Source organism: Sphaerodactylus townsendi, linkage group LG02 (assembly GCF_021028975.2).
Source record: "Sphaerodactylus townsendi isolate TG3544 linkage group LG02, MPM_Stown_v2.3, whole genome shotgun sequence".
Classification (NCBI taxonomy): Eukaryota; Metazoa; Chordata; class Lepidosauria; order Squamata; family Sphaerodactylidae; genus Sphaerodactylus; species Sphaerodactylus townsendi.
Window position 1 is genome coordinate 31131411 of NC_059426.1, and position 18939 is coordinate 31150349.

The 18939-nt window shown below is 42.4% G+C and overlaps 1 protein-coding gene across 1 annotated transcript in view; it reads left to right on the top strand.

The window, feature by feature from the left end:
• LRP2 (LDL receptor related protein 2) overlaps positions 1-18939 on the top strand; it is a 224269-nt gene that overhangs the window by 117736 nt on the left and 87594 nt on the right. Inside the window, exons 21-29 of the mRNA XM_048484475.1 lie at positions 216-444; positions 1662-1839; positions 2721-2849; positions 5821-5987; positions 10163-10306; positions 10668-10777; positions 13822-13999; positions 15332-15545; positions 17142-17381. Coding sequence (XP_048340432.1) covers positions 216-444; positions 1662-1839; positions 2721-2849; positions 5821-5987; positions 10163-10306; positions 10668-10777; positions 13822-13999; positions 15332-15545; positions 17142-17381 — 1589 coding nt within the window. The remainder of the gene's footprint in view (positions 1-215; positions 445-1661; positions 1840-2720; positions 2850-5820; positions 5988-10162; positions 10307-10667; positions 10778-13821; positions 14000-15331; positions 15546-17141; positions 17382-18939) is intronic.

An 18939-nucleotide genomic window follows, 5' to 3' on the forward strand; every position in this document is an offset into this window, starting at 1 on the left:
TGAACCAAATATAGTCCCCCCACCATATACTGTGATTTTTCAAACTACTGAATGACCATCCTACTTTTGAAGTCCCAGCTGGACAGGAATTACAAGAGGTTTAATGAGCTATGTTCATGGCCAACATGTTGCATTCAGCTTGGTAAGAGCCAGTGTGGTGTTTTGGTTAAGAGTGGCGGATTCTAATCTGGAGAATAATGCACTTCTTTCCACAGTGCTCACTTGATGTTCTGGACAGACTGGGGTCGGAATCCCCGGATCGAAAGAGCGAGCATGGATGGCACATTGCGAACCGCCATCGTCACCAGCAAGGTCTATTGGCCCAATGGGCTTGCCATCGACTATCCAAACAGATTGCTATATTTTGCTGATGCATACCTCGATTACATCGATTTCTGTGATTACAATGGAAACAACAGGCGGCAGGTGGTGGCAAGTGACTTGGTATGAAAAAAGACAAATGAGGGCTACCATAACAGTATTTGTTTTCATCTTTTTCATCCCTTCCCCTCCCCTGTGCTTGGGTTCCCACTGCATGTTGGCTGCAGCTCCTATGTCAGCCATTTGGTGCTTGCATCCATTACCCTTTGTCAGAATTCCAAGGTGTCCACAGGGTCAAAAAGATTGGTGACCCCTGACTTAGAAAAATAATAAACCATAGATTATGGCAGTAATTTTTGAAAAACTAATTAGATCCAGTGTATTGACTCCATGGGCAGGAGGATGTCTACGTTCTGGAATATACCCTCCCCCCTCTCCAGCTGTAGTCCAGAATGACAACTTACAGTGTTGCTCCTTGTCAGACAGGACAGCATTTGGGTGGCAGTTTTGGGTGCAGTGGGAGGCATACATACATACATAAGCCTTTATTGGCATAGTAAGAAAGAAATACATAAATCAGGAGCAAATGCATGAATACATGATAGATAAAAGCGTCTCCACGGAGCATGCAACAAGCACGCTTCTCTATCTGAGAACTTCCCTCAACTATCTCCGCAAGAATGTGAAATTGGCTTATCTCTTCAACAAAGCATCCACAGGATCCGAGTTGTTTAACAATAGAGATAACCTAGTCAGATCAGGCAGCCCAGATTGGAAGAAAAAATGTAAGTTGGTATATTTAGATCTGATGTTATCAAATCTGGTGCAGTGCAAGAGTTGGTGAGTCGGGGTTTCAACCACATTAAGTTTGCAACTGCATAGCCTTGCAGTTTTTTCTAAATTGCTGAACCCACCCTTTAATAGGCCAGTAGTGGGAGGCAAAAAAAAGTTAAATCACCCACTGAAACACTTTTATTTTGCTCAGTCAGAATGCTCAGTCATGTTTTACCAAATCAAAAAAGGAAAAGGCATAGTGAGCAGGTATAGATTATATCTTTCCATTATGCTCTATTATTCTGTTATTATTTTATTATTTCATACTCATTGTGGATTCTGGGAGGTATCTTGCCTTAGGTTGCAGGAAAAGAACTGTCTTCAGCCTAAAGAGCCTTCCACCAGCCCAAGGATTATCTTTCCTACTCAAGTGGTTTTTCTGTTGGAGGAAGAGCCACTTAAATGAGAGAAAGGTTTTCAAGCTACATGGTGACTTCAGATTTTTGTTTAGGAGAGTGGTAGGATAATGACGATCTATGGAAACCAGCCCTTTGCCCTTCTTTTAGGTTTTGCAGCATCCTCACGCCCTCACAATCTTTGAAGATTTTGTATACTGGAGTGAGAAATACACCAACCGTGTTATTCGAGCCAACAAGTGGCATGGAGGAAATCAAACTGTTGTTATTTATAATATTCACCAACCTTTGGGTATTATGGCAGTCCACCCTGTGAACCAGCCATCTGGTAAGTCTGGCAGACTATGTTTTGCCACAGAAAAGCAAAGCATGTGACTATTAACCAATACTGAAAGTGGTTTTTACGCAGCTATCTGCAGTGAAGCTCAAACTAAGCTAGGGCACAGAAACATTCCTTTAAGGCTTCCATAAATGTACTGGGTCATTAGGTGAAATGTAAATACAGTGGACAGGATAATAGTGAATTAAGATAACCTTGTCTTAGCAGTGAATGAGAACTTCAGAAATGTCTTCTGTAGACATGATTAGGGGCAACACTGATTTCAAGCAGTGGCATAGTGGTTAAGAGCAGGTGTACTCTTATCTGGAGGAACTGGGTTGATTCCCCGCTCTGCCGCTTGAGCTGTGGAGGCTTATCTGAGGAATTCAGATTAGTCTGTGCACTCTTACACACGCCCGCTGGGTGACCTTGGGCTAGTCACAGTTCTTCGGAGCTCTCTCAGCCCCACCTACCTCACAGGGTGTTTGTTGTGAGGGGGGAAGAGAAAGGAGTTCGTAAGCCCCTCACGTAGCTCAGATTTCAGCTCAATGTGTGTGACCGTGTTTGGCCGTTTCTCCAGCCTTTTCTACATTATTAATCTTCCCTCTAATTCAGATCTACCTCACCTTTCACACTATGGAACTGAGTGGTTTATTCCCTTTGTGGCCCCCAAGTGTTATCCATTCATTGTTATCACTGTCTTCGGGAAATGGTGTATACAGCCTTGAATTCTGGTCGTAGTGGGTGTGTAGAAAGCTAGGCATGACAAACTTGAGCTCTTGTCCCTTGTCCCATCTCAAGTGATGACTTAGAGGATCGTGCATGCTCAGTTTGTGCCACGGCGCTTTGCTGCATTTTTTGATTTATCAGTGCTTCTGTTCTCATCTCAGGTACCAATTCTTGTGCCTCATCCTCCTGTAGTCACCTGTGCCTGCTTTCTTCACTGGGACCGCGGTTTTATTCCTGTGCCTGCCCATCAGGATGGACTCTCTCACCTGATAATGTGAACTGCATGAGAGGTGGGCAAGAAAAAGAATGCAAAAGAAGCTCTTGCCAGAGATGTGTCTAGTCCATGGTTGAATTTTTCTGCTAAACTGAGGGGAGGGGGGAATCTCCTGAATTTTGTTGATATCATTATAATCATTGGGCCTAAACGTGAGGGAGCTTTCACCAATTCTTCCATTTTGTTGAAAGCCCTCTTTTTTCCCCTCAGTCTGCTCCTGAAGATTTCCATCCATCTCATAGAATCAGTATTTCTGAGACCTCTGTGGGCTGCAGGAGGGGATCAACTTTTAGACCCAACCTCTTATGCCATATTCATTGTAACGAGCTGTAACAGTTCTACAGCAGTGAAATTACTATAGTAGTATCGTCAAGGAGAATCGGTAGCCATTGCTTTTGAATTCTTACATTACAATTTTTGTTACATGTAAGTTTATATTCCAATACAGCAGGAGTTGTACCTCCTGTTATACACTAACAACATATTATAACAAAAAGTCAAAGGGTCTGTGAGGGTTGCCCCTTGCCTAGCCTGGTGCTGCTGGGTGTGTTGTCCTTCCTTCCCTTCACCTGGGTGATCTGTGTCTCATTCTGACTCCGTTGGTCTACATTGGGAGCAGGTTGTTCCATCTTGCTAATACTCCTGGGCCTCCTGGCTGTCTTCCATTGGTGGAGTTGGTTCAGGGTGGCCTGCCAGTGGGTGATCACTAAGGCCTGAACGAAGCTAGGGTTAAAGCCGCTTGGGACTGATGAGCAGGTTGTCTGGCCCAACTTGTGAGGCCTCTCTCTGGCTCTCTTCCTTCTTCTCTGCCACACTTTCTGTTCCTCTAACTTCTTATCCCCATCGTTCCACTCTGCTTGTGCCAGGAGGTCTCCCTGCCTCCCTCCTCCTTTTGTTATTTCTCCCCTCTCAGTCCTCCAAAGACCCTCCCCTGCTTCCTGATTAGGCCGCTGGCTGTCTTTCTGGCCCATCATGCTTGTGACCCTGCCCCTTCTTTTAGACCTGGAGTGCGTGGGGCCAGCTTCCTCCTCTCCCAGTCACACCAGAGTGGACATCCCAGGGTCAGCCAGGTGCAACCTGGGTCCTTGATGCAAAGGCCCGGGATACCTGAACCTCTGCTGCTTGTCACTACCAGCTGTTGCCGCTGCCCATTTTGCTTCTAACTCCTGCAGGGCAAGCCAGCATTAGAGGTCTTCTCTGGCCCACTGTTCTCCCCTGCACCCTTCCTGACACTGTTGGTGGGTCCCGAGGGACGGCCGGGTGTCAGGTGGTTGCGGCAGCTGGCCCTGGCAACGTGGGAAAATGTGGGCCAGCAGCTGTTGCTGACTCTGGGCAGGGGCCATTGATGAAAAAAGGAGATATTCACAAGGTTCAGGCTCACCTGTTTCAAATGCTCTTATCAGTTATGGCTTGGGAGTCCTGATATTGATCAGAGTTGCCAATTCGACTGCTTAACAGAGTAAACCTAAGCAAGCCTGTTTGGAGCAAAGTCCCATTTTATTCAGTGGGGCTTACTCCCATGAAAGGGGCTTCAATATTGCAGCCTTAATCCAGTTGACTTGATTGCAATTCTGGCATCCAGTTAAGTATTTATATAATGCAAGTCGGTGGCAAACATAAGTATTACATGCTGATGCTGACATTTCTCATTGCAACGTACTGTAATTATCATTTGTGATTTTGAAAGAATCCCCTTGAAAAATTCAGACACTAATCTTTGCAGATGATGTTTTATTTTGCTTGCCAGGAGAGACTTCAAAACTCATGTTACCCACATTTCCCTTTCCATCACAGGGATATTGAGAATTCTTTACCACTATTTGGCAGAGTTAATATTACAAATTGCTTGGTTGACAGATAAGTTATAATCCCCAAATTGCAACTTTTTTCTCATGTTACCTTTGCCATTGTTTCATAATGCAATCCTGTGGTATTTTTATGCTTCTCTGCTTTCATTGCAAACTTTGTGAAAACTTTTTAAAGCATCGGTACTGTTGGGCTATATGTATGTTTGGGCTCCTTACACACAGGGTGCTTTTGAAAATTTGGGCATTGATGTATAGCTGAAATCTTTGGGCATTCATGTATAGCTGAAATCTTTAAGACAGTATTGTAAGGGTTGCCTTAGCACTTTCAATATAGTCTGTCCTGGAAGTAATTCCTGGTTGCTTTGGTGTTAGCAAATCAAAAATTGAAGAACCACATAGGGGTCTGCAACCTGTGATTCTCCAGATGTTCATGGACAACAATTCCCATCAGCCCCTGCCACAGCCAATTGGCCATGGTGGCAAGGGCCGATGGGAATTGTAGTCCATGAACATTTGGAGAGCTGCAGGTTGAACGCACTTAATGGAGTTGGGATTTCCTGTGATCAAGATACATGTGGTTCTAGGAATTTGTGATCAGATGTCCTGGATGTATATGTTAGCTACAAAAAGCATGGTGGTGGCTTGATAGTTTGCAGCACTTGAAAAGGTTGTGTGTGTGTGTTTGGGAGGCAGCTTTTCTCCTGTGCCATTTTCCTGTTCAGAGGTCCCTGTGTGTTCCCTCTGAGCCCTTCTGTGCTGATTTAAGCCCAAGGAATAATAATTTAAAAAAAGACAAGACACCATACAGTGCCAAAGGTGTCTGTTTAGGGAAATGGGGTAGGTGTGGGGTTATGAATTCAACACCAGCACTCAATATCAAGTGCCGTAGCCCTCATCGTGATCAGCTGCCTTTGCCCCCAAAGTTACTTTTTGCCTCTGAAATAGTCCTGGGGATCCAATCAAGGATCTCTAACATCCCATGTATGCTCAGTCTTTCAGTACAGTCTTGGACACTGAACATTTCAACTGGACTGTTCTAGAGTAAGCATGCAAATCAGTTTCCATGCGCGTAATGCAGATATTTTAGTATCTCTTTCAGGAATTCACCAACTGTAGACTTTTGTTAATCATAGAAATGTGTGAGTGTAAAATTCTGGTGTTTATGGTGCTTTTTTACAGTTGAGGAGCCGTTCTTGATAGCCGTAAGAGATACCATAATTTACGGCATTTCTCTGAATCCTGGAGAGAAAACCAACGATGCTATGGTTCCTATCGCAGGAGTGCAGAATGGCGTGGATGCTGATTTCGATGACACGGAGCAGATGATTTACTGGGTTGAAAGTCCAGTGAGTAACGCAGTCGATTCATGTAGTAATAACTCTGCTTTCTAAAATTGGTATAAGAAATGGGAACTATAAACAGTACCCGGGCATGCTAATCTCAGCACTGGTACAGTGTGATACGGCTCGTGTCAGCATTGTTCTTGATGTGGGGAATGTAATCCTATTATGAAATGCTAATTTCTCGCTTAGTTTCATAACTGCTCACTTGCAAGTGGTGCCAAATGTTAGGCTTATATTTTAAAAAAATAATAATTTCACTTATTAACTTCATTCACAAATCACCGTTCAGCTCAGAGCACTCAGGGTAGTGAACGGTAGAAATCAGTTTAAAAGAATGTTGAATTGAAACAATTAATGATGCTTAAAAAATGTCAGTCATCACACCTGTTTGCTTCACTGGCTGCATGTCTGAGGGAATAAAAAAAAGACCCGAGTCTTGTTGGTTTTAGTGATCTGCTGGTCATGTGTGGTGGCGTGATATGCTGAGAATTCTGGTTGCATGAATTTCACTATAGTCGTAAGCTTATTAGCTTTCCTTAGGATAGCCTTGATATTTTATTTATTTATTTATTTATTTATTTTATTGGTTGGGTTTATATACCGCCCTCCCCCGGAGGGCTCAGGGCGGTGAACCAAATATGAAATAGAGCTCATACATCAGATTAAAATTCAATAAATATCAGTTAATAGGCTCTAATAAAATAAACCCCATCCCATTAAAATGCAGCATTATTAAGATCAACATAAAAGATGGCAACTGCTAACCATTCCCTTAAAAACCGGAAGGAAGGGGCGGCAGGCTCCGCTTGATGTTATAGGGAGCTTGATGTTATTGAGAGGAGGGGGGGGGCATCAGCGGCTGGTCTCCCCAAAGTCCCGGCGGAACAGCTCGGTCTTACAGGCCCTGCGGAACTCACTAAGGTCCCGCAGGGCCCGGACAGCTGATGGAAGAGCGTTCCGCCAGGCCGGGGCCAGAGCTGTAAAGGCTCTGGCCCGGGTGGAGGCCAGCCTAGCTAGGCCTGAGCATGTTCTCAACACAAGTGCAGTACTTTCCGGCTGTGCTGCCTTGAATGAGGGTTGCCAGCCTACAAGTGAGGCCTGAAGATCTCAGTATACAAGATAAGCCAGAAACAGTATAAATATGACCAAAAAAACCCCACCTCTGTCTGGCTCAAAAAACATCGTTAAAACGAACCCTTCAATAGAATTAATTAAAAAGTCTGTATCAAAAGACCAACAATAAAGAAAAACAGAAAACATGGATAACGTATAACAAACAGAAAGGGGATCCCAAAATATACACTTAGAACTGAAAGTCTCTGTATAAATGATATCCCTTCAGTGAAAATCCAAACACAAGCAAGAAGGATTCCAATTGCTTGATGTTCAGCTGGATTCCACTTCAGGCGATAGGCCTCACACAAGCTTCAGTTAGTAGAAATATCAAGTGGTGGTGGTGGTAATGTTGACCCGGGTGAGTTCAACACTTTCAACCTGGGTCTCCTTCAGCCACAACAATGCAGTTCTGCAGAGACCACATTAAAATGACAGTAGAAAAACATAATGCTTAAAGCAACCTAAATAATCTAAATAATCAATAACCATACAGATGGTTCATACTTACAAATGCAGAGAATGACAAGGCATCTAGCCCAAAAGTGAGACTTCAATTGAGTAACAGGCCATATGCACATAAGCGAAATGGATGAGGCATTGTCAAGCAAGAAATAGCCAAGCCTTCTATCTCACACTGTTTGCAGCTGTTGCAGCCTGAGATAGACAGAACTTAAAGAATTATAACCTGAGGCATGTCCCCCTCCCCACCAAACCCTGCCCTTTTCATGCTCCACCCCAAATGAAATTTCTCAACCTGGAGTTGGCGACCCTGTGCATTATTGATTCAAGCAGTGTTGACGATGGCATACGCTGGTAGCATTGGGAGAGTGCTGCTGACAGTAAAGCTTTGGCTACTTATTTGATTTGATTTGATTTTTAATTTGTATACTGCCCTCCCCCGAAGGGCTCAGGGTGGTGCACATCATAATACATCAACAATACATGGTAGTACAACAAAAGTAAGCAATAATAATATCAATTGCACAGGCCCCACATAAAACAACAATTCAGTAAGGACTTAATCATTATACATCAGGTTAACAAACCAATAACAGTTAATAGTTAATAATGAGCATTGACATAATATTTCATACAACAGCATAGTAATAACATAGGACAAGCAGAATACCATAATAGTCCAAATATTACAAACAACATAACAATAATATAACAGCAATATTAGGATAATGTCCTATTAATATTAATGTCCTAACAACAGTAACCTAAATCCACAATAACAGCATTCCCTAAAAATAAAGCAAATCACCCAAAATTTAACAAGCTCATCTCTAACCTGACATAATATACACAAATAGATGGCGACTTCCCAATAATAGCATACTCCTACAGCCCATGACAAGGAAAAGGAAGAGCAATCCGAAGAGTGTCACAACCTCCTTAAGTGGAACCTCAGCCTGTGGGTTCTGTGGGGCAGAACGAGGAACGAGTCGTTCAAAGAGAATGCAACATTTCCCTTTTTTACTTTTCATTTAACAGCACATCGTGTAGGAACATAGAACTTAGTAACATAATAGAACCATGATCTTTTAAGGGTTAACCATGAACATTTTTCCTTTTCACAGCATGCCCACCCTAAAGTCCGTTTCTTTCCTCTTGTTGGTGGCCCAGGAATTCTCCAGCTGAACACTCTTTGCACTGGCTTCGAAGAGGAGGGTCCCAAGAGAACTCCACACAAAACACAATAGATTCTGAAATTTAAAATTTAGAACAAAAGTCTCCCTCCGTTACCAGTTCCCGTACACGCATTATAGTTACCTCAAACAAGGTGTTAAGAGCCTGTAATTAAGTTTCAGATTCCCCGCTGGGCAGACTTGCTTTCCTCTTCTGCTTTCCACACCTCCTGCACCCTGGTGCATCTAGAGGCCCCACCTTTTCCTGTCTCATATCTAGGGGTTACACGAGCAACATTGGTTGTGTGGAAAGTCAGTGTTGATTACCAACTTGTTTGCCTGTGAAAGAGGGTTGATAGTAATGTTGCCTGGTAATTTGAACTTTTTATTCTGTACCTCCATTTGGAATTGGGGCTTTTAGTTCTGTTTATTGCACTGTTTTTGCAATTGCACTTCATGCCTTTGCCTTCAATTTTTCTTTTGCGTTTGCAAAGGCCTAGATTTGGGACTCTTCAGTTTGGAGAGGAGACGTCTGAGGGGGGATATGATTGAAGTCTATAAAATTATGCATGGGGTAGAAAATGTTGACAGAGAGAAATTTTTCTCTCTTTCTCACAATACTAGAACCAGGGGGCATTCATTGAAAATGCTGGGGGGAAGAATTAGGACTAATAAAAGGAAACATTTCTTCATGCAACGCGTGATTGGTGTTTGGAATATGCTGCCACAGGAGGTGGTGATGGCCACTAACCTGGATAGCTTTAAAAGGGGCTTGGACAGATTTATGGAGGAGAAGTCGATGTATGGCTACCAATCTTGATCCTCCTTGATCTGAGATTGCAAATGCCTTAACAGGTGCTCAGGAGCAGCAGCAGCAGGCCATTTTCTTTCACATCCTGCATGTGAGCTCTCAAAGGTATCTGGTGGGCCACTGCGAGCAGCAGAGCGTTGGACTAGATGGACTCTGGTCTGGTTCAGCAGGCTCTTTCTTATGTTCTTATGATAATTGATTATATCTTGATGAGAGCATCCCTTAGTAGCCATTTGCTGTAAGAAAGCCATGCAAGTTTTCCTTGTTTGAGCTCATATAATGGCATTTGTCTAAAGAGAAGAAGTCTATAATATAATGGAGTGGAGGCTGCTGTTATAAAGGAAACAGAACTGTAGTCTGTTCCACTGTTTATTGCATGTATTAGCTTGCACTTACTGCATTGTTAATCTGTTACATATCCATTTTTGCATTGTTTCTGACATATCATTTTTTGCATAGTTTCTAACTTTTGCGATCCTAATCCTATTACATTGTCCTATTCATTGCATAGTCCTATGGTAATGCTGTTTGATCGCATCATCTTACACTGCTTTGAGTCTCAGTAAGAATGGCAGGCTACGAATGAAGTAAGTAAATAAATACTTTTTTTCTCCACTAAGGGTGAAATTCATAGAGTGAAGTCTGATGGAACGAACAGGACTGTATTTGCCCCGGCAGCTATTATTGGATCACCTTTTGGCCTAGCTTTAGATTGGATATCTGGAAACCTGTACTATAGTAACCCTGCCACGCAATCCATTGAGGTAAGCACCATATCTTCACAATTATTAAACTATATTATTGCAATCCAGTTGATAGAATTCATTCATACCTATAGTGTATAGTCAGTCTAGATTGCACGATGAAGCTCATGTAGGTTTGTATTTTGTTTGCATCAGCTAGACCATAGGTGTCAAACTCGCGGCCCTCCAGATGTTATGGACTACAGTTCCCATCATCCCCTGCCAGCATCATGCTGGAAGGGGATGATGGGAACTAGTCCATAACATCTGGAGGGCCACGAGTTTGACACCTGTGAGCTAGACTTTACATCGGTTCCTGTTGTCTGATACTATGTTTGTTGCTTGATGGAACAAAATCACCCGACTTGGATCTGTTTTGCAGGTACTGAAACTTCACAGTGAAGTAGTCTACCGAAAGACACTAATTACCAATGACGGTACCTCAGCAGGCTCCGGGATGCCAACTGGTTTGACTGTCGATCCAGTCAGAGGGTGAGTTCAAAGAGCTGCTTTTGGCTTTAGTCTGGTTTTATTTTTATGCCTCTGTAATCCTAAACTGATTCTATGGAATTCAGTTTGGTTGGTCTCAGTGAAACTTCTTTCTAAGTGGGAAGGCTTTGGGTTACTACTAAAGAGCGCTCGTTGCTTTGATTCTGTTCTGTCTTTCATTGTGACGGCTTCAGGGTAGGCTACATTACTCTGTGTCACAGTTTATTAAAATTGGACTGGATCTAAACCATGGGGCTGGCTGGCTCCAAAGATGCAACTCATTATGTTACTTGTTAGCTTTAAATGATTCTTGAGTTGTAATAGTTTAAATGAGAGCCGGCATGATGTATCGTTTAAGAGTGGCAGACTCTAATCAGGAGAACTGGGTTCAAGTCCCCGCTCTTCCACATGGAGCCTGCTGGGTGACCATGGGCCAGTCACAGTCCTCTCTGAACACCCTCAGCCAGAGGTGGGATCCAGCAGGTTCTCACCAGTTCCCGAGAGTGGGTTACTAATTATTTGTGTGTGCCGAGAAGTGGTTACTAATTGGGTCTGCTTTTCCGTTAGAAATTCCATTAGGTCCAAAAAATCATGAAGTCCTGTTGTTTCCTATGTGGCTGGTTAGCGAAGGTAGAAAACGGGATAATTCTCCATGTTGGGCTGGAGAAGTAGTTGTTTCTGTTGGCAGTAGACGATAGGACTTGCTATAATAAGTTTAAATTATGGACAGAAAGATACCAGCTGGAAATCAGGAACTTTTTTTTTTACAGTAGGAGTTTTTTACAGTAACAGAGAAATTATTAACGCCCCGCCCCCGGAATGCCCGGCCACGCCTCCGTCATGCCCCGCCCAGCCCCATTGGCGCTACGCCACTGTTTGAATCCCACCACCATGGGAACCTGTTACTAAAATTTTTGGATCCCACCACTGTCCTCAGCCCACACAGAGGCAGGCAATGGCAGACCACCTCCGAACTTCTCTTGCCTCGAAAACCCTACAAAGCTGCCATAAGCCAGTTATGACTAGATGGGGTGCACGTGCAGACACACACACACACACACGCAAGTTTAAATATGTCATGCGGTAGAAAATGAACAAGGATTGGATTATACCAGGCACATGAAGGAGAGGGTCCATTTTGTTCCCACCCTCGAAAACCTACCCCAGGAATTAGGGAACTCATGTTGACACATGGAGCAGAGCTGAAATGAAGATAGCAGTTTGGCAAAGTGATAACCAGTTTTTTGAACTCGCTGGTAGGATCTAATCTTAAGTGTGTCAATTTCAAAATGGGGCAACTGAAGAGTTTATGGAGGGAGCACTTCCATTCAAGGAAAATGGATTTGCTTCAGAAAATCAGAGTATGCTTTACTAAATGTGCTCCTCGTTCTAAAGGTGCTGCTGGCACGTGCACACATCTCGTTTTAGTTCCAGGCTGGTGACACCCTCTATTCTTGATACTAAATAGCTTCTTGTTTGGCCAGGCATGGCGAGTGAAAGTTCTCAAGCCAGGAAATGGGGGGGGGGGGGCTGCATTTCACCCCCCACCCCTTTTTAAGACTACTAGTACTTAAATTAATGGATAAGCCTACTTGTAGTGATTTCTGTTTACTGGAAACTTTAAAAAACTTTCTATTGTGCTTTCACAATACGAACAAGTTAAAACAATAATATGCAAATATGTATACCTATATATAAAATGAAACTTCTAAACGGTAGCTGAACTTCTGAAAAGTAGCTGAATCTTTTTGAAGGCTCATTATCCAACTGGTGAAGGAAGACTTGTCAAACAAGGAGGCTTTCAGGTAGATCAAAAGAATGTGATTTTATTGGAGACTGTACGAATCAGACTTCCTTTCTTCAGGTCACTGGTTTTACCAGAGTCTGATTTGAGCTATTTGGAGAGACAGTATATGAATGTGCTAAGCTCTGGAAGATGACAGTGAGATCATAAATTGGCATTCCTGTGTAGCCAAGTTTAGAAGCTTAGTGCAACTCCATTTTAAACAGCTTCTCTTCCAAATGGGTACACTAACAGTAGCAGAGAGGCTGAAAAGTGCTTTAAGTGGCTTGTGTGAATTTGATCTTGGCTTTTTTGTTATGCTGCTGTCTAGGTTTAGAGATACTGGGGAACTAGTGCGTGTTAGTTAGGATTTGGGTGCATTTCTGAAACTACCCAGATAGTACCAGGGAGTGAAATTTTGTGTAGATTATTTAGGGTAACTGTAAAAATATCCTGCTGTACCATTTGGCTCAGGTTTAATTATTTGTTCAGTAATTTCTTTTGCATTTTCCTGAAACATGTTTTTCAGAATATATTAGACATTCCACATGGCTACCACCAATGATGTAATGTGACAAAGATGGAGTGGGAAGTCACTCTTTGTAGCTTTCTCGACATAAACTGAAGTTACATAATACACAGCTGTTGGGTGAACTAGTAACTTGTGGATTTGCTTGCGAACCTTTCTTAAGGTGTTGGGAGGTTCATGGAAATTCTTGCCTCACCGTAGGAGTTTGGGTTAGACAAAATGAAGCTGAATTTCGAATAGCCCTATGGTTATTTGCACTTTCCCCTGAAGTGGGGAGTGATTTTCATGTCAGTTTGCTTTAGTAACAATTGCAAGGCTTTACTGTCAAATCCAGCAACACAAACACTCCTTTTTTTGAGAGCCAGTGTGGCTATAGGTTGAAATCCTGGTTTGGAAGATCCTCTCTGCTGCACAGGTTGCTTCAAGGATATTGTGAGGAAAAAGGGACCCCTCCTTGCCATCCTGAATGCCTTGGTGGGATAAAAATGTAACGGGTAGACTCTTAGGCCCCTTCCGCACACGCAGAATAATGCACATTCAGTCCACTTTCACAGTTGTTTGCAAGTGGATTTTGCTATTCTGTACAGTGAAATGCAGCTTCAAGGTGCATTGAAAGTGGATTGAAAGTGCATTATTCTGCATGTGCGGAAGGGGCCTACTACTTGGCCAACTGAGATCCCTCAAACACGTTACTCCTGTCAACTTTTGTGATAGTTGTGATAACGTTTATTTCAGGAAACTGTATTGGACGGATCAAGGAACTCACACTGGGATCCCAGCAAAGATTGCTGGTGCAAACATGGATGGCTCAGATATCAGAACCCTCTTCACTGGCAACCTTGACCATGTTGAGTTTATCACCCTTGATATCAAGGAACAAAAGCTCTACTGGCCTGTCACAAGCACTGGGGTGGTACGTATGCACATGTGGATGCATTGTTGTGGGTCCTAATTTTTGTGTTGTTGTTCTAACAAAAAGAGCTTTTAAAAATAGTACTGACGTGATTGACGTTCCAGAGAAAGTGAAAGACACCATAGGGTCTCATTTATGTTGCAACTGGAATAAATTCCGCTTACCAAGTTTTTAGAGGATGATTTTTCAAAGTCAAAAGGAATGCTCATGTGTATGTTTCTACTCACCTGTAGAGGGGCTTTCCATCTGTGCTTACAAACAGAAGGATCCCTGGTGCAACATTTTCCTTATTGTGATTTTGCTAAGGGCATTGTGGGCCAGTGGTGGGTAAGGCTCCAACCAGGCTTGGGGATATTCATGAATGAAGAAAGGTATACTTTATACTATATTGCTATATGTACATGTGTACTTTCCCCAGCCAAACAAGTTGCAGCTCAGGAGGGTGCATGAGATTGTGAGAATGGTTATCCTGTTATTTATTCATAAACATTACGTTACAGTCTTTTACTTTAAAAACACTTAGGGTGACCTACAAAACAAAAGTAATACAGTCATGTAGGATCGCCCAGATACTAGTCGATTAACCCTTAAATGAACAAAACAATAAATGCAAAATAACAGAATAAGCAAAACAAATAGTAAGCATTCATCAAAATAAATCACTAGGCCTATACCACGTCACTGTTTTGCTTTTGGAGTAGTCCAGTACTATTCTGCATTGTTTAACATGTGTCTAATACTTACGCTTTCTTAAACACTGCTGTAATCGTAGCCTTATTGCTTGGCTTCTTAGATGTCTCATCCTATTGATTGTATTGACTCACACTGTATAATCTGTCTTGAGTCTCAATGAGAAAGGTGGATTGTAAATAAATAAAAATGCAGATCTAAATTAAGATCTTGGAAGCACCCATAATACAAAAATGAAATCAACAGCATCAGTGGACTAAAAGCTAGAAAATCTTAAAAAGATAACATGGAAGCAAAACTGTTGGCTTTAGGAAGATATTTTATTTAGTCCCCTCCCAATTTATCCTTTTTAAAAGTTTGGCTACAATCCTGGAAAGTAATTTCCACTTTCCTAGGAGCAAATATCATTGACGAAAGTTAGGCTTACTTCTGAGTAAATTTGCTTAGGGATTCTTCCATGAATTTCATGTCATGTCTAGTTGGGTCCTAATGTTAGCTTTTATTTGGGATTATGTGAGGTGATATGGAGTTGATCTAAAGTTAAAAGGAAAAACTGAGGGGTTTAGTTTCAAAAACCAGGTGTTCTCTTGCATGTGGATAGCTGAATTGAATCTGTGATATTTAATATCTTTTATCTTCCAGATTGAAAGAGGGAATGTGGATGGCACAAATAGGATGACCTTGGTTTCTCACCTCTCTCACCCCTGGGGTGTGGCTGTCTATGGTTCTTTTCTGTATTACACTGATCGTGATTATGAAGTCATTGAGCGGGTTGACAAGTCTACCGGAGCAAATAAAGTGGTGCTGAGAGACAATGTTTCAAGACTGAAATGCCTCCGCGTTTATTATCGTGACAGTGAGTATTTGATGTAGCTTGTGAAAGCTCAGGGCAAAGAGAAAGAATTAAAATCCCCCCTTCCCCGCATGGGGCCGCCTCTTAAATTTATTCAGGAAGACCCCAGATCTTAAAGCTGGCAACTTGCTTATTAATTTATTCTGGAAAGTATAAATAAATAACTGGTTGTGGTGGGTTTTCTGAGCTGTGTGGCCGTGGTCTGGTAGATCTTGTTCCTAACATTTCGCTTGCATCTATGACTGGCATCTTCAGAGGTGTATCACAGAGGGAAGTCTGTTACAGACTTCCCTCTGTGATACACCTTTGAAGATGCCATCCACAGATGCAAGTGAAACCTTAGGAACAAGGTCTAGCAGACCACGGCCACACAGCTCAGAAAACCCACCACAACCAGTTGAATCCGGCCATGAAAACCTTTGACAATACATACGTAAATAAGTTGCCACTTTTAAGATCTGTGTATATTTTATACACTCTGTATAACTGTACCTCTGTCCCAAGTCATTCGTTACCAGCTAGAAAATTCAAACACATTATTCGGTATTCATTAATTCAAACAATTTTTATATACACAACATTTCTTTATCACTATGGAAAATTGCCAATACTGTATATCAGAAACCTACACTTGTGTTTCGCTGGTTGCTAACAGCTGAGATATTTATATTGTTAGATGTCTACACTGTGTTTTTTTCACCAGTGACGGAGGACCTAAAACTTCTAACATTGTTCATCCCTTCTGCATTGTATCATCACAACACCCTTGTGAGATTGGTTAAGCTAAAGCAGGGGTCTGCATGGCCAATTGGCCATGCTGGCAGGGGCTGATGGGAATTGTAAGATTGGTTAAGCTAAAGCAGGGGTCTGCATGGCCAATTAGCCATGCTGGCAGGGGCTGATGGAAATTGTAGTCCATGAACATCTGGAGAGCCGAAGGTTGCAGACCCCTGGGCTAAAGACAGTGGCTGCTCCAAGTTCACCCCGTGAATTTTGACAATAGAAAAGGGATTTGAATCCAGATCTTCCCAGACTAGTCTGAGACTCTTAACTACTGCACCATGCTGGTTCTTGTTAGCTAGCTAGCTGATACATTTGTATTCTACCTGTCCTTAGGTGCTTAGACTGGCATATATGGTTATCTTTTCCTTATTTGATGCTCACAAAAGCCTTGTTAGATAAGTTAAGGTGAGAGACTGTGGTTGACTAAGGTCCCTTCCGCACATACAGAATAATTCGCATTCAATCCAATTTCACAATTGTTTGAAAGTGGATTTTGCTATTTTGCACAGTAAAATCCAGTTGCAAAGTACATTGAAAGTGGATTGAAAGTGCATTATTCTGCATGTGAGGAAGGGACCAAAGGTCCCCTTGTGAGTTTCTTAGCAGCATAAGCATAGTGGGTTTTAAAAAACAGTTTATTTTTCAATCTGTACATTGTGACACATTTGCCACCTGGAATTTTTGTTGCTTCAGATTTTTTCACTCACCTATTTTGTGTCTGTATTTGCTTTATTTACTTGTCCTCTTGGTCCTTTCGGATGGCGGCACAAGCAGTGAATTTCAGTTCAGGTTTACATGTCTCTCTTCCTCCTTTAGATTCTTCAGGTTCCTCCAATGGCTGCAGTAATAATGCTGGAATTTGTCAGCAACTTTGCCTGCCTGTACCTGGAGGGCTTTTCTCGTGTGCTTGTGCAACTGGCTTCCAGTTAAACCCTGATAACCGAACCTGTTCTCCGTACAATTCCTTTGTGGTTGTCTCCATGCTGTCTGCAATTAAAGGATTTAGCTTGGAAACATCTGACCACTCTGAAGCAATGGTCCCTTTGGCAGGAAGGGGTAGGTGAAGGTTATCGCTCCTGAGCAAAATCCTTTTATGTCTAATGTTCTGTTTTCTGCTGTTAGTGGGTAGAGCTGTATGTGCCTTAAGTAAACATATCGGTGGATTTTGTGCTGTTAAGTTAAAAATTAGCAAACAAGCCATCTGAGGGGAAATACTTGACTTTTTTATGCTAGATTAGAACATGGGAACTGAGAGCACAGTCAAATGAAACGATTCTTTTCCCCCCTTTGTACCTGGAGTTCTGTGAAAAATGCATGGCAGTTGTACATATAGGCATTATGTCTGCTACATCTAGTTACCGGTAATTTCAGATATTCCACATTGTGGATTTCAGGGTGACATCTATCCACTATAAATGCATCAGCTTCAGAGGGATCGAAAAAGATTCTTTGTTTATGCATCACTTCCAGGGGCTGAAAGGAATTTGGTAGTTCACACGTGCTTGTGCATCACTTGATTTCTCATTACTCGATGGCTGTTAAGTGAATGAGACCTGTGGGCCCTGCAGAATTTATCTCAGTTCTGCAGGGCCGGTAAGATGGAGCTGTTCCATGAGGCCTGTAGTTGAGTGCAGCTGCAGAGTTTGATCCCCCTTGACTGGCCTCCCTTCCCCTCCTTTTCTGTATTGTTATGATTATGTGTTATGCGGGTCATGGGCTGTTTTTATTTTAGTTTTAATTGTTCCACCCTGTTTTAAGGCATCATAGCGTAATGATTAGAAGCCGCTCTGAGCCTGCTTTGTCAGGGACAGCAGAACATAAATCTAATAAATAAATGTGTGAAACTTTCTTACTTGAAAAATACTGTGTTTGAGGTGATGTTGGCTGATACAAACACGTTGTCTCTCATATCTGTGGTGATATATTCATGCAGGAAGATTAAGATCTATGCAAAAACCAGTTTCAATAAAATAAACCTCATAAAAATTTCCACTGAAATCATTAAGAATAGCTACACCAATTATAAACCTTTCTGCAGTGAAGTGAAAGCAAGTAGTGAACCAGAGCAGAAAACAGTCTTCTTGTGGTTGATAAAGCTGCAAGGGAAGGGAGATGACAACTACTGCTTTTTAAGGAAAAAATGTAGTGGTTAAAAACAACAACAGTTGTGAGTGGTTGTTTTTAGCAATTTAAAAGGTGGGATGGGTACAACAAGTTACCTGCTGCTGCTGCAGCTCAGATCCAAACAGAAATTATTCATTGGATAAAATTTCCTCTAAGGCCCCTCCCACACATGCAGAATCGCACTTTGCAGCTGGATTTTACTGTACGGAATTTTACTGTATGGAATAGCAAAATTCACTTGCAAACAATTGTGAAAGTAGATTGAAAGTGCATTATTCTGCATGTGCGGAAGGGGCCAAAAAAGGTCCAATCTGTGGTCATTGTAACATAGGCCCTTTCTGCACAGCGGAAAGGGCGCCTCTCCACCGGCAGAAATTATGTTCATCCCTTCTGCACGGGAGTGTGCGAGCGGCCCCGCAGAAGCCGGCGCAGAAGAGGTGGCTTCGCATGGAGCCGCCCCTTCTGCGTCCCCCCCACTCACCTCGTCCTC